The 16,022-nt window shown below is 38.8% G+C and overlaps 1 protein-coding gene and 1 long non-coding RNA gene across 3 annotated transcripts; one reads left to right on the plus strand and one right to left on the minus strand.

The window, feature by feature from the left end:
* Positions 1 to 145: 145 nt before the first annotated feature.
* hlfb (HLF transcription factor, PAR bZIP family member b) lies at positions 146 to 15,433 on the plus strand. Of its 2 annotated transcripts, none has more exons than XM_028029244.1 (4): positions 146 to 492; positions 3,041 to 3,388; positions 10,205 to 10,419; positions 11,501 to 15,433. In XM_028029244.1, exons 1-4 carry the CDS (start codon positions 375 to 377, stop codon positions 11,717 to 11,719), a joined length of 900 nt encoding a protein of 299 aa, XP_027885045.1. In that variant the 5' UTR covers positions 146 to 374; the 3' UTR covers positions 11,720 to 15,433. The 2 variants fall into 2 exon arrangements, with proteins under 2 accessions (XP_027885045.1, XP_027885046.1); XM_028029245.1 differs by having other exon boundaries at positions 148 to 492; positions 11,504 to 15,433.
* LOC114151818 (uncharacterized) lies at positions 4,132 to 6,545 on the minus strand. Its single transcript, XR_003597021.1, has 2 exons — positions 5,590 to 6,545; positions 4,132 to 4,736 (listed from the first exon to the last, which is right to left on the minus strand). It is a non-coding gene; the product is annotated as an uncharacterized LOC114151818 (long non-coding RNA).
* Positions 15,434 to 16,022: the final 589 nt, after the last annotated feature.

A 16,022-nucleotide genomic window follows, 5' to 3' on the forward strand; every position in this document is an offset into this window, starting at 1 on the left:
CTGAACTGGAAGTAGGTGTGTGTGTGTGCGGGTGTGTGTGTGTGCGTGTGTGAGCTGGGGGAGTGGAGAGGAGAAGAGAGGCGGGTGCCTGGCTCTCTGTTTGACGTCAGCACTCAGTCGTCACGCACGCGGTCGGGACTAGCTCAGTGCGCTTTCTCCCCGCAGCAGCCGCACGCGCTCCTCAGCTCGAGCGTGTCGTTAATACTAACTTTTACTCCGAGGAGCTTTCATGATTCCTGCTCTCCTCCGGCCGTTGTTCATGTAAATCTGTCTGCCTCTCGAAACACCGACACTCTGCTCTCCGCTGCTGCCCGCTGCCGCCTCTCCTCTTCCCGGAGGTTGTTTATCCGGTTGGTCCGACGCACGGAGGCGTGATGGAGAAGATGTCCCGACACGCTCTCCCGTTGCATCCCGCCTTTCTGCCGCCGAACCCGCACGGAGTTCTGAAGTCCCTGCTGGAGAACCCGATGAAGCTACCGCTGCATCATGAAGGTGAAGCTGGAGGAAACTCCTCATTTATCCCGACACTCTCACCTTCCTGCTTCCTTCTGATAATCTTCCGCACTCAGAGGAATGCAAAAGCGTGCCTTTGTTTTACTGTAAATCTTTTTTTGTTCCTGAACTTTCTGAGGCGCGCTTCTCGTGCAGAGCGGCGCAGTTGTGCGTCAAGCGCACAAAGTTTTCATCCAGAGAGCATTAATGTGCAGTCTGTGCACAGTTTAGTTCCTGCAGATATGAGCAGAAACAGAAACAGTTCCTCAGAATGATAAAACAACAACAACAACAAAAACCAATTAGACATTTACCGCCTCTGTCAGCAGCTAGCGGGCAGGAACAATCTTTCAATAGTGCTGGGGTAAATTACTTTTACCCCAGCACTATTCTAATTTTATTTTTTGAAAATCACTTCATGAAGGTACTTTTTCTTAATCAGTCATTTATAATAGATGATCTGTCATTAAAGTCATTAAACCATCCAAAGAAAGATTTTTCTTTCTGAGTGGAAATGATTTTTATTGTCCTTCCTGTTTAAATCTGTTTATTTTAGTCATTTTATTTGTTCTGCAAATTCTCAACATTTATTTTAAACCATCTGAATAAAATGTGACATAAAGCATGCTGAATCCCCTTAGACAGGAGTTACAATCAGATCGTTTGTTGCCTTAAGAAATGAGGCAATATATTAATATATCAACTCTGCACATTATTTGTTTGGATATTTTTCAGATTTGACTGGATTGAATTTACATACATATATATATATATATATATATATAATATATATATATATATATATATATATATATATATATATAAAACTTTAAGCAATTGATTAAAAATCAAACCATTTCAGCTTATAATTCTATCAACGTGCAATTTCAGAAACCTGATCAACTCAGACCGAGTTTGATTTTCAGAGGTGTTGCTGATACCTGAGCCCTCTGTGAATGTTTGGATAGGTACACGGGGTTGTAGTAACAGAGTCACCTGTTTATTGGACTGACCCTGCAGTTTGCTGATTAAAAGTTAGCACACCGTTTGCTCAAAAGAACATTTTGTCTGCAGCAATAGCTGTCTGTATCTCTTATTTTCTGACTCAGCAGATCAACTTTTCCAGAGTCACAGTCCAGAGCTGTCTTTATTTATCTTGGGTGGCCTCTGAAAGGAGCCGTAAACTCTCTCAGCGAATGGAAAAATGTGTGTCTTCCGGATCTTATTCACCGTTTCATCCATCCATCTTAATTCATAGTGCTTGTCTGATTTTATACAGCCACCCATTTTTAAAATGGATAGTAAAAACACTCAGAGAAACTCTGAGTGAGGAAGTGTTTGGAATTTCGATATAAAAATCATATAGCCCCTATCCTCTTCCAAAATTTCTGCCATCTACCAGAAGCCTGATGGGGGCAGCACTGAATGGGCTGCTCAAATGAAGTGATGATGATCAGTGAAGGGGGTGTTCTCTTTTTTTTTCTGGTGGGAGTAAGGGTAACCTTAAACCAGGGGTCTCTACCTGCAGTCCTGTGTTAGAGGGGCTATTGTCTTTAAATCTCTTATCCAGCATGAATCCAATGACCGAATGATATTTTCAGAAATAATTTAGGGGTCTTTAAAAGGTGCCTGACAGTGGCTCTTCAGGAGCAAAGTTGAAGACTCCTACCTTAAACCACGGACAGCTTTTATGATTGTAAAAGTGCAAAGTAAAAACATGAAAACAAATCAGATCACCTTTCATATTAGTAGCAAAGCAACCCTGTTATTTTGACATCGGCTCCACAATGAAGATGAGCACCCATCGTTCTTCTCATTGGGTCCAACTTGGGCTGCAGATGATAATTCAAATGGAGTGCAAACCTCTCCTACCAGGTGCATCGCTTGACTCACTTGATGACGTATTGCGCGTGAGCTGCACTATTTCCATGTTTGACCTTAAATGGAATTTTGTGACTCGATGATCTCACCTTGCAGCGAAGGTAGAAACAAACCTGAGTTTAACTTGAACATCGTTGTGGTAAACGTAGAAACACACCAACAAGCTTTGGAATTAAACTGATTGAAGTCCTTTTGTGAAGAGAAGATTCACTTAGCAGCAACAGTCTAATTTATCTGTCCGTCCACCCGTCTGTAAATTTATTGGATAATTAAAAACTGTCTTTGTAAATTCTGTTTGTAGTCTTACAAAGTTGCTATCTAGTGTGTAATTAATGATATTTTCAGTCATCTGCTGATTTAAAAATGGAGCTGGTAGTGAGGTACTGAATCCTGGTTGAAAAATTGAAGGGAAACATGGAGGTTGTGGTGGATGGATGAGCATAAAGAAGTTCCTTTCCTTTTCCTTTAGACTCTAGTCTAAAAATCCTAAATAGAATATAAACAACACAATAAAGTCTTTATGGTGCTGATGCAAACATCCAGTGAGTGATATTCAATGACGGGACTGATCCTACACTCCAAATATTCAAATGGAAGAATTTATGTCCAACAGAAACCCATTTCCCTAAGGCTGGAATGACAAACATTCTCTGATCTTGTCCTGCAGCTTTTAGTAAAGACCAGGAGAAGGAGAAGAACCTGGAGGAGGAGCGCAATGTCCCCCAGTCGGCTTTCCTCGGACCAACTTTGTGGGACAAAACCCTCTCCTATGATGGAGACACCTTCCAGCTGGAGTACATGGATCTGGAAGAGTTTCTGTCAGAGAACGGCATCCCGTCCAGTCCCTCTCACCATCAGCGGGAGCAGCACCAGGCCCACCACATCCCACCGTGCCAGCCGCCCATCATGACCCCGGTGCCGTCCGCTCCGGCGCGCTTGGTGATGGACCTCAGCAGCCACCCCTCCACCTCTGTCGTCTCCCCTAACTGCCTGCACAGCAGCCCGGCAAGATCAGGTGAGTCACTCCGGCTTTTGGTCTTGTCTGTGTGGCAATTTTAAATATTTGCAGCAGTTTTGCAAATTTCGTAGCTTATATTGTTTTTGCTGTTTTCTCTGATTGTGTTTTGCCAAGCAAAACCTTGTTTCAATTTTGTTCAGAGTCACTTTCCTCTGAACTTCAACCATTCAAGACATTCCATCAGAATCCATGCAAAGATCTTAGATTTTGGTGCAAGAACAGTATCATCAGCAAAGAAGTGATTCAGGATTTTTGGCTCCATCATCTTTTAAAATAATTCATCATTTCAGCATATATATCTTATTTGCTGCCATGAGGTACTTTCTATCACTTCAACTTTTGATTATTAAATTGTTATGTAAATTGGAAACTTTTAAGCTGAAGACTTTAATTATCACATTAATTAGCTACAAAATGAGAATTATTTACCTTTGGTTATATTCATAGTTATATACTCAGAACTTGATTTTTATCTTTGATTACATAGCAATTCCAGCTCCTCAAATGCAAATACTGCTCTGGAGAAACACAGCCGTTTGTGATACACTTCTCTAGGACACCAGTCACATAAAGGAGTGTGATTTGCATCAATAAATCACACACATTAACTACTTTTAATCATACTTTTCAAATGTATTTATATGTAGTGATAATCTCGTTAAATAAACAGTGAAGAAAATATTGAAACTAACAATCCTGACAAGATGGGCCATTTTTACTGGAATTTATCGTGACAAGAATAAATCAACATTTTTTATTATAATAAATGATAAACAGTATGATAATTGCTCACCCCTACCAGACCACATTTAGCTGTTTAATTATGTGAACAATTTAAATATTAAGGACATTTTTATTATTAAATACCAACTTTCACCTGCAGTATTTGTTTACTGAGGTTTTGTTGATGAGCCCAGAAGAGCCCCCAATTTGTTATGACCAACTCAGGGTAATTTGTAGCCCGCATAAACCCAATTTTCCACAATCTTTTAACAGTTTTTGTGCTACTGTTGGCACATGACTCCATCAAGCGTATCACCTGTATGTTAATCAGACCGAGAAAATACTGTCTGCTTTGATCAACCTGGAGCACAAAGTTCAGATCATCCTCATGAAAGGGTCCACCTGCTGCAGTGCTGGGGTCATGTGATGGGGAACGGTGCAACGTGACGTGAGCTTAGGTGGGTTTCTTAAAGATGAGATCTCGCAGATAAGAACCTGTTGTTGTTGGAAGCAGAGGCTGAGCAGATGTAGCTGCATAGATTGTGTTACTGGCACCAGATCTGGGGGAATCTGAGCCAGTATCAAGTGGCGCACATGCAGAGGAATACTGTGCAACCAAGATCTGTGGATCACAAAGGAAACAAATTGCTACAATGTTACTCTGGCAAGAGCTTGTTTATTCTGACACACATTTTCAATTAAAGAGAAACAAACAAATAAATAAATAAATAGATAATAGATAGGTCTGACATGAATTTGTTATAAAAGTATTACTGATTCAACTTTAGCTTTAATAGCATAAATTTACATAATTTTTAAAGTTTAATCAGTAATACTTTTATAACAAATTTGTCAGATCATGATTTCTTGGTTAATGTCAAGTTGTCATAACGAAGAAGTTTTGAATAATCTCAACTTTGTATTAAAAGTGTCATGATTTACTGAATGACACTTTATGACAATCAATTTAAATAAATGAATAAATCCCAAAGGCTCCAACAACAAAAAGCAAGCCATCAATCGACACGGACCAAAGCTCAGTACAAAACTATCCAAATTACACCTGCAAGTTACACGAAACACCACAAAACTAATCTTTACATATTTACAAAACATTTAAAAGTAGCTCTCTCTATGGGTTTATAAAAGTTGCCTTTTATCCTACCAGTGGATCACAGAGGAAACAAATTGCTACGCTGTTACTCTGGCAAGAGCTTGTTTGTTCTGAGCCGCGCATGCCCAGAGCCAGAAAAGCCATTCTCCCTGTTAGATTCACAGCGGCTCGAGGGCGCCCCCACTGGCAAGAAGGCACATGCACACAACATATGTCTATATACAGTATATATACTGTATATGTACCGGTATATATATGAGAAAAAAGAAGAAGAAAAAAAACGAAGGCAGTAGCCAAGAGTAATTCTAATTTTAAAAATAGGGAGTGTGTTACATTTTTAAAAAACTATTTCTTAACCTACTACATGTGTGTACGCTCATGTGCCTCGGCCGTTGGTGCACGTTCATGCTCACGCGCTCTCCGGCGTTCGTTTTCTTAAAGGGAACATCCTCTTTTCAAAGCCCTTCTGCTCTGAGTGATCCTCAGAAAACAAACCATCCTAACAGCATGAAGAGACATGTGACCTGCTGAACGTGTGTGTGTGTGTGTGTGTGTGTGAGAGAGAGTGTGGGGGTGAGTTGGTGTGTGTGTATGACTGCCCTCCCTGCATGAGATCAATGTTTTAAGAACATAGTGTTCTCTGCAGAAGTGGGCCAGGGGGCGGCAGCTCTCACATCCACACGTTTCCCACTGAATGCTTACATTCCCATCCACTAATAAGTCACACGCACACCCATGCGCACCCCTGCTGCAACAGGGTGGAGGATACACATCTTGGCATATTTTTTCCTCTGGTCCTGGATCTGATTTGTTGAAGGCCTCCTGAACAAATATTTGGAAAAGTTCCTTTTCCTCTCTCTCCTTTTTTTTTGAGAAGACAGAAACTTCCATTGACTCTAAAAAAGAAACTTTTCAAACTCTAATAAGAGAGTGATTTCAGAAGTAAACAACTTACAACAATCAGGGTGCTCGAAGATTATATTTTCTCTAGCTTAATTTTTAGATCTCTCCCTATATATCAAATGAGTAAATAATTTGACTGAGTTAGCTTTTTTGTCTTGGTAAATTTGTTTACTGGTGACGCTTTATGACACCAGTGAATTTGGTTCAGCCTTTCTTCTAATTTAGGCTTGTTATAAAATGAATGATGAATGCGTGCACAAAAACAATGTCGCAAGTTATACAGAGCGGTGAATTTAAGCAATAATTACAAACAAGCAAAGAAGAAACAACTCTCACATGGAATACTATTTAGTGAATTATTTAAAAAAAAAGAACTGCTACAAAAACATGACTAAATAAAATAATTGCACATTATACTAATCAAATAATGAATAAAAAATTCATTTATGGCTACATAATTTGTCAAAAAATTAAAATTAAATTTAAAAATTAAATTTAAAAAAATTAAAATTAAATTTATATGCATAAACTTTTATGCATATATCAGAATAAAAAAATTCAAATAATTCTGTCTGATTGGTTAGTTTTCCTTATTCTTTTGTTCCACATTGAGATTAAATAACTATGACACCAAATAAAGCGCATTAAGCAAGACATTTTGTTGAGGTTTGTGATAGAAACATCTTTTTTATTGAGAAAAAGAATATCTTTTATATTTTGCAATTGTTTGACAATAATGGACTAACACAGCTCATTAAACTAAAGTGGACTACAATATTTATCAAGGTTCGATCCAGTGGGTGCTGCCAGTGTTTTCCCACTGACCAGCTCCAATCATTTTTCCATCACGAGCCTGAGAACGGCAGATCCAGACTTTGTATGTGTCAAGGTCAGGCCACAGATAATGTGCTGCTCTGTCGGCCAAATATAGCAGCGTAATCTACTGCATAATCTGGCATATTTGTATTCCCACGCGGCCACAGGATGGCACAAGCGATAAGGAAGCAGGAACAGGTCAGATCCACAAACATCCTGCAGGAGAGGAAGAAGGTTTTCCTCCTCCTTTACGGCCGTCTCGTGTTTTAGCTCCTTCCTAAATGATTTCTGCTCCCCTCACAGGTTTTGGCCTCAGGTTTCAGATTAAATTCCAAAAACAACAGCAGAGGAGAGGCAGGTGGAGATCAGAGACAAAAGCAGACAGGGTGGCGTGAGGAGACAGCTTCGGTTCCAGCAGCTCAAACCGAATGAAATTGTCACTGTTTATAACATTTATTCCTCTCAGATTGAGGTGCAAAATCACTTTACTCATGTTTCTATTGTGGATACAAAAACAACACAGAGGAATTGTGACTAAATCTACATCCGCAAAGCACTTTATCACTTTTTTTTTGGACAACGAAACATTCTTCACAATTTCACTAAAAAGTAAATAAATGTATTAGAGAAAAAAGTAAAAAACTGGAGGAATAAATACACAAATAAACCAATAATCCTTGAAGCACCTTTTGGCGTAGTCTTGAGATTTTTTTTTTTTTTTTTTACGAAAGCCACCACCTATAGTGAACCTTCAGATTGACTGCCTCAGCTGGATTTTCTTGATGTTTGCATAATTTATATAGAGCCAAAATGTACAGAGTGGTTACAAAGGGTCGGAGGGATCTCATGTACAAAGTCAGAAGAAGGGAACAAGCAGTCCCAGAGCATTATTGATATACCATAGCAAAGTGCAGATGGCCATCGATAATTAGAAAATATGGGACAAGTGACCTTACAAAAACTGGACTTTTCTCCAACTTAATTGAAAGAACTAGATGTAATTTGAAAGAATTTTACGGCAGTACTGAACGAGCTGCAGGAATTTTGCTTGCTGTGCAGATTAGTTTTCTTCAAAAAGTGAGGTTAAGTTAGGCACATTTTTGAGCAATTTCAAACACCAGTGGGTTTCAACCCACAACCTTAAGTGTCTGTTGGAAAATTGAAGATGAAGTAGGATTTGGATATTTTGTATTAATGAGAGTCCACACACATACGGTACATTCCAATTATCAACCGAATGATGTCATGAAGGGGAAATGAAACCAAAACATACGAGAGTCTGACAAAATATGCTGCTGAAAATGTACTGTAGACAAAAGACTCACACAATCAGAGACATGAAGAACTTTTCCAAATGGGCAGAGATTACATCTTGAATATTCATAGCTGGATAAATAGATTTTTAGTTTTTTTGTTGGTTATTTGTTTTTTAGTCAAGAAAAGCATGTGGTTTTCTCCTTATGTTATCCTCATGACCTGACCTAGAATAAAGACAGCTGGATAGAAGGATGGATAAAAATGCTTAAGAAATACAGAATCAGAAATATCAGAAGTATCTCGATAGGTAATATCCTGTGTAAAGTAAATTTAAGGAACAGAGTCACATAAACCTGACAGGTTTTTGATCAACTTTTTTGAACATTTATTTGAGCCTGTGGACACATTTTACCTCTGAGAAGGGCACAGCCTCGCTCTCTGCTCTCTTTGGGGAAACATCAGGTAGTGCCAGCCGCGCGACTCACGTTTTGCGCTAAAACTCGCACGTGTCGGGGGCGTCTGTCCGCATCACGTTTTAACAGCAGCGACTGTCATGCATCCACCTGCTTCTCCGCATGTAACCTCAAGCCTCCGGCTCCCCATCACTCACTCACACCTGATTGATTCAGCGGGGCCTTGCCGCGCTGCCAGCTGCTTATAATTCACTTATATTGATAAGACCTGGGCATCCTGCAGACGCAAAAACAGCAGATCGAACAATGTGGGCACGGAGCGGAGCAAGCACAGCAGAGTGTCTTCCCAGAATGTCGACTTTTTAAAACGATGACAGATATGCAGAGAGCGCACAACTTCCACTGGGCGCAGACACACTGTGATAAGCTGGAGACGGAAACAGAAAGTAGCCTGTAAGTTTTCTGTACGAGCTGTAAACTCCAGAAAATAAGATGTAAATCTGATCAAATAGCGCTATAATGCAGAAAATACAGTAAACCTTAAGATCTAGTAACCTTTAGATTTCAGAAAACAATTTGTTAAAGTAACCTCTAATGCATGATAACTAACTTTTTAATTTCTGTTACACAAAGTAATCTGTAAGCACGATAAACTGGCATAGCAAAATATTATAAAGTACCCAGTACATTAGAGAAAATAATAAATACTCCATGTATATGTTGAGTACATTTTACACCACAAAAACACAACATCAAAAAGTGTCTTTTTGTCTAGTTTCTAGTCCAAATACCTTTGTATCCTTGAAATAAGACAAAGGTAACTTAGAAGTAGCTATTAGTAGCTTTTAAGTAAGATAAAGGTGCTTGTTTTAAACTGATACTTCTTTAATATTGATGTCATCCATGAGATAAACTAACCACGGCTTTGCACTGATCTTCAGATCATTTGCTTGTCATTATAGTTTTGTTTACACTTCCTATCATATTTAGGTTAGTCTGCTGCAATAGGGGTCTTCAATAACATAACAACATAAGAATGAAAAGCTCTTAAAGATTCTGTTTTACTTTTACATCTACTAGGGAAAAAAAGCATTTTGAGGTTCTCAGAGCTCATGATTGACACAAACAGCACTTTGTTACCACCTAGTGGTTGAAACCAAACACTAGAGAAAATCTTGCAGAGCTGAAACTTTAACTTGGAAATGATTACATAAAACTGTTACTCCCTCAGAATGGTTATATGGTAAATAAAGAACAGCTAAATCAGCTGAAAGTCACAAATAAAGACTTAAATTAAACTAAGCAATGAAAATTAGTAGAACTCAAAATAGGGAAGAAACCAGACTGGAAAAGTCAAAATAGGAATGAAATAAATTACATTTTTACAGACTGATGAGCTAAGCAAAAAGTGTACTGAAAACTAAATGGTAAAGGAATAAAAAAAAAACCAATAGTCTTTAAAAACTAAAGAATCAATGTAAAGAGTAGAAAAAGTAAAACAGAGGAGAATAAAGTAAAACATGTGGGGAAAAAAGGCTAAAATTGAGATGATTTCATTTCTTAGCCTTCCTCTCTCTTCTTTGTCAGGCCTCCCAAACTCCAGAAACACCCCCAGCCCCATCGATCCAGAGTCCATCCAGGTTCCGATCAGCTACGAACCCGACCCGGCGGACTTGGCTCTGTCCAGCGTTCCGGGTCAGGAGATCTTCGATCCGCGCAAGCGCAAATTCTCTGCCGAGGAGCTGAAGCCTCAGCCGATGATCAAGAAGGCCAGGAAGGTTTTCATTCCCGATGACCTGAAGGTAAGTTGGAGCCAGTCCTGAGGGCGGTACCGGTCCGCTCAGCTCACTTTATGTCCTCTGTCAGGATTTGTTTCTGCTTGTATTTTCAAGACACAAAGTATCAAATTAGAAAGCGAAAATTTGCTGCAAAGTTGATAATAAGCAAACTTTTATCTCTTCTTCGTCAAATTCTCCATCTCAGAGTTCAGAGATTCTGGTTGGGTGATCAAAAATAGAGTTAGAAAAATCATATCAGAAATGTAAGAACCAGGAGTCCATGTTTGATCATATTTGATTCTGATTTTTTTGTCACAACCAACAAACCGAAAGAGATTTTTAAAAATCCACCCAAAGCTTCACTTGCGTTTTGTTTTCTTTACTTTCCTGCAGTAAGGTGCAGGGCGGACTGCTGTTCCGTCCATTTTTTATCCAGATGTTTGTCACAGTATGTGATTTATACAGATCTCACTCATCCATCAGAGCTGATTATAGCCTCACAGCAGCACGGCATCTAGCCCTCCTATTGGCCAGCCTACACTTAGGGAGGCGGGCCCTCCAGGTTAAGTGGATTAAAAAAAAGTGAAGAAGGTAGCCGTGACTCTGCGACAGACTGGCGACCTGTCCAGGGTGTACCCCGCCTCTCGCCCGGCACGTAGCTGGAGATGGGCACCAGCAACCCTCCCGACCCCATTAGGGACAAGGGTGAACAGAAAATGGATGGATGGATGGATGGATGGATGGGTAGCCGTGACTCTGTGATCCCACCGCCTGCCTCGCTCTTAGGTTTTTAATTGTTTAGGGGAAAATGAGCTGCAGCTCTATTTTTTAATTCCCATTCCACACGAAAATCACTTCCAGTCTGAAACAGGCCTTTTGGAAGCCTAAAAGTTTGGCAAAGTAACTCAAAATCAAATTCTGACCAATAAATGAAATCAAACAGAAAAGTAAATATGTCTCAGACTTATTAGAATATTAGTTCTAATTGTATTTTGCTATAAATTCAGATATAAGTGGACTTAATACGGAGACTTGAGGTACACCAGATATCCACATTTTTACCTTTGTTTTTTTTTTTTTTTTGCTTTTTCTCTTTCTTTTTGAGCAGGATGACAAATACTGGGCTCGTCGCAGGAAGAACAACATGGCAGCGAAGCGTTCCCGCGACGCCCGGCGACTCAAGGAGAACCAGATCGCTATCCGGGCGGCCTTCTTGGAGAAGGAGAACTCCGCCATGAGGCAGGAGGTGGCCGACTTGAGGAAGGAGCTCGGACGGGCCAAGAACATCCTGGCCAAGTACGAGGCCCAGCAGGGGCCACTGTGATGAGGACGTTCACACAGGCTTCACACACACACACACACACCAGCGATCCTCACCTCACTGCATGCAGTTCTTATTCCAACCGACTCGACTTGATTCAACGTTATGTTAACCTCCGGGCAGAAGTTTTTTCCAACGAAGTTGTTTGTTCCAGCAGCACATCCTTTGTTTGCTTTAAGCATCAGATTTACACGAGCTGTGACTTTTATCTGCTCTGAGTCGAGTAAAACACACACACACGCATACATATAAAAAATATATATTTGTTAGGACTCTCTGTTGTCCATAAAGACTCCTCCCATGGACTTCTGAACCACGGATCTGATCCTTCATGCTTTCGCTCCTCTTCATCACCACCCTCTGGCCCAGCACTTTTACAACATTGGATCTCTCCTACAAACTCTGCCCCCTGCAGGTGTGCTTTCATACTGCACCTGTTTTTATGTATATATGTGGCCCTGAAGACTGTGTACATGAATAAGCTCTGCCTTCTCCAAGTCAAACTTTCTCCTCTTTATATCTGAACCTTTAAGCTGTTTCTGAAGTCCTCAACCAGATTCAATGTTTATGGCATGAAGAAAAAAGAGAGAAAAAAGTATATATATATATTTATTTCCTGCTAGAGATCTATTTTTTTATTGTTTACACCCCCAAAATAATGGAAGATTACAAATTAGCTTTAAATCCATCAGGGAGTGTGTATGTACACACTTTAAAATATGGAAAATCTTTAGAACCCAAAGAGATTCAGCACTTTCTCTCACCTTGTTTTAGAGGCTCCTGGTGGCGGGTCCTCGCTCAGGTTTATCCATTCTGCAGGTCTCACTGAGCTAAAAAAAAAAAAAGGTTTTTCATCCAGATGAATTTTTGTCATTTAAACTCAAAATAAAAAATGTCATAAGAAACATTTTTTTTTTTTTTCAAATCTAGACAAACCTGAATGGGTTGGAAAGAAACCAAACCCTGTGCAAACCAGCTGACTCTGAACAGAAAGACATTTCTGTGCAAACTTTAGGGTGGAACAGGATATTTTCTGAATGACCAATTCTGTTATCTTTCTAGAGTGATGGGTTTTTTTCCCGTGTGAACCTTCTCAGAATATAACGTTCATGAAACGTGACGAGTTCTTAGGATCAGTGACTCAGCTGCCTGACTTAACTAACAAAAAGAATCAAAATATTTCCATCTGAATTGTTAATGTGTTTTGAAATCAATCCTATAATGTGGTTTTATGACAACACAGGGTGTTTTTTTTGTTGTTGTTTTTTTTTTACAGTTCTTAGGCTTCGACATGAAAACACTGACAAAACCAGATTAGCACCTACAATGAATGGATTGGCTTGGACAACATTCAATGTTGAGATCATAAATGCATAAAAAAACTGATTTCATTTCCTGTTGTGAGTTTCCGTGATATCGGGTGGTTGGAGTTTGTACAGCATAGACGACAAACATGTCACCATGGCCTTATGGGGGAATAATACATGTCATTCTACATGCTGTTTTAAAACCCACCAACATAGAGACCAAACTACATCTAAAATCCATCATTCTATTTAGGTGCTAAACTCTGGGCTTTGTTTTTTAGGTCAGTGGCTATATTTCAGCACATGCAGCACCTCGTTTACACAGGAATAGTTGATCTATGTGAATATATTTCAGGATTCCAGCTGAGTTCTTGAGTTTTTTCAGCCACAGCAGAACTCTGCAGCTGCCACAGAAACTGACTCTGTCTAAACGTTCTTACAGTTACGATGTGCCAGCATGTGTCGGCCATTATGGTACACATGTGGCTACATAACCACAATGGTGCATTGAACAAGTTGAGAAATGTCCATCGTTTTCGCCAGTCCTCAGTTTTGACGCCACAAGTTGAAAATATATTGATGACTGGCTAAAAATGCAGGGTGACAGCAGAAAAATGGGGAAGATTATGGCTAGCTTAGTGTTTTGCTGCTTTCTGATTGAACTTTATTGTGGTCTGTACATGTGCTAGTTTAATTTCTCCATTTGATTCTACTAAAATGAGACTAAAATATAAGCGGGCACATCATGTTGGAAAAACAGTTTTTAACTCGGCAGAAGTCTGAAAATATCATTCAAACAGCTGCAATGTTAGTTCCCGAAGTGTATATTCACTATATATTAGTGACTTTATATTCTCTAAGTGAATATAAAGTCTGAATTATCCAACATTGAAGTTAAATGGCTAGTTTCTCAAATAAAGCAGAAAGTAATTTGAAGTAGCTATCAGTAGGTCGTCTCTTGCTTGCAGGAGACAAAAATTAAATGGATAAATTAAAAAGGTTCAGCAGCTAGTCGTACCAAACCGGAGTGGTCAGATTTAAGCCGACTAGAATAACAGACAGATCATTTGAAAAGGCCGTGACACTTTTTAAAAATATTTATATTGATGGGTTTGACTCAGTACCATCTGACGGATTGTATAATTTGTCTCTGGAGTTGCTGTTGTTCATTTTCTTTCATTGTCCAGCTGATAAAACTGTCCCAAACTAAATGTGCCAACGACGCAGCACAGCTCTGAAAGTGTTTTAACTGATCTGCAAGTGTAAGATATGCTGTAAGTGGTACCTTTTTTGTTGTTGTTTTTTTTGCAACTGTCAGCCTTACATTCATGTGAGAATTTATTTCTCTATCTCAAAATTCATAAAAAATAAAAAGAAAGAAAACATGTTTCCTCCTGCAGGTAAGATACTGACTACTGATCACTATCTCAGATAGCCCCTGTCAGCTAGCTATTAGGAACCAACTAGCACAGGAGACACCTTGGCACATCACAGAACCTGTACATTTTAAATAAAGAAAACTATTTCCTTGCAGTTAGAAAATGTTCAGTTTCAACTTGAAACAAATTAATGAAAACTTTTAAGAATTGTCCAATTGTTAGCTGTTTTGGTTTGGTTCATTCGAGTCGTGAGGTTTTCAAAGGCTCTTCTCTGAAACAAAGCCCAACCCAATGGCGGGTCGAGCCATGAATGTACATTTATAACGTTTTTAATTGGATGGAGTTGTGTTATACTGTGGAACACCTTGACATTCTTTACTAAAGACCAAACAAAAATGGAATATCAAAGAATATATTGATTATACGAGGTTTTAATGTTTATACAGATTTATTCTTGTTTTTTTGTCTTTTTTTTTTTGTACAGTTCGATATTACCTGTGTATTTTGGAACACCTTTGTAAAAAAAAGAAAAACAACCAAAAAATAAAACAATATATCTATTTCACATATATTATAGTATATATATATTATTAATATATTACAAAAATGGCGTTCGCACACGGTCTGGGCAATGCATGGGCATTACGGAAATGATTCCTTTCCTCCCAGTGTCGTTGAAATACCTCAGATTCCTTATTCAGGTTCCACATCAATTGGTCGCTAGGACGCCATTTGCCCCTCCCCCTTTCTCTTCAGATCTCAGAGAGGCCTGGCTGCCTCTGTGTAGATGGATGTATAGTTTCTGCACAAAAGAATGTATTTCCCCCAACATAGAGCACTGTTGGTTATTTTTCCTCCCATGCTTTTTTCTCCCTTCTTTTTTTAATTTTTTTAAAAATTTTTTGTTGGTTTGTCACTGTTGTTTCTCTTTATCTCCTGCATCCTATGGTAACACTTTTTCTTATTCTAACTGTGTTATGTTTCTCATGGTCAATATATTAAAAAAAGAAAATAAAACTCTTAATCCATAATTTGTCTCAGATGATTTTCAAATGACACTTTTTCTTCCCTTTAAAGGCAACTTTTTATTACACTGAGGGTAAAAATAACATTATGTTTACAAAGAGTAACTAGGGGATCAATAACTCCCTTTAAGTCTTTTTCATTTGGATCGTTTCAAAAAAAGAGTCCTAGAAAAAGCAAACTGTAGCTGCAATTTTGAGGAATTTCGTAAAACTATTTTCATTGAATCCTAAAAATGTCACCCAACTAATCACCACACTTTTGGATTCTATTTCATTTTTTCAGGTGCCGATAAACAAAATTTATTCAAAGATTTATTTTCCATTAGTTCCAATAACCACGAATTTTGTTTTAATATGTGATGTGTTACATGGAGTTTTTAAATAGCATAAAAAGGAAAAGAACATGGGGAGCTGGGGGGGAGGGGGTTGGTTGCGTTGCCATAACAGTTGATGACCACAAGGGGGCAGCACTTCCTTTGATCATATGGAAACATTATAACTTGAACGTACTGAAAAAAAGAAGAAGAAAATAGATTGTGTATTAACTTTCCAACCTTCCAGGAATATTTATAAAACTTTACAGTCAGAAATAAAG

Source organism: Xiphophorus couchianus, chromosome 10 (assembly GCF_001444195.1).
Source record: "Xiphophorus couchianus chromosome 10, X_couchianus-1.0, whole genome shotgun sequence".
NCBI classification, from domain to species: Eukaryota; Metazoa; Chordata; class Actinopteri; order Cyprinodontiformes; family Poeciliidae; genus Xiphophorus; species Xiphophorus couchianus.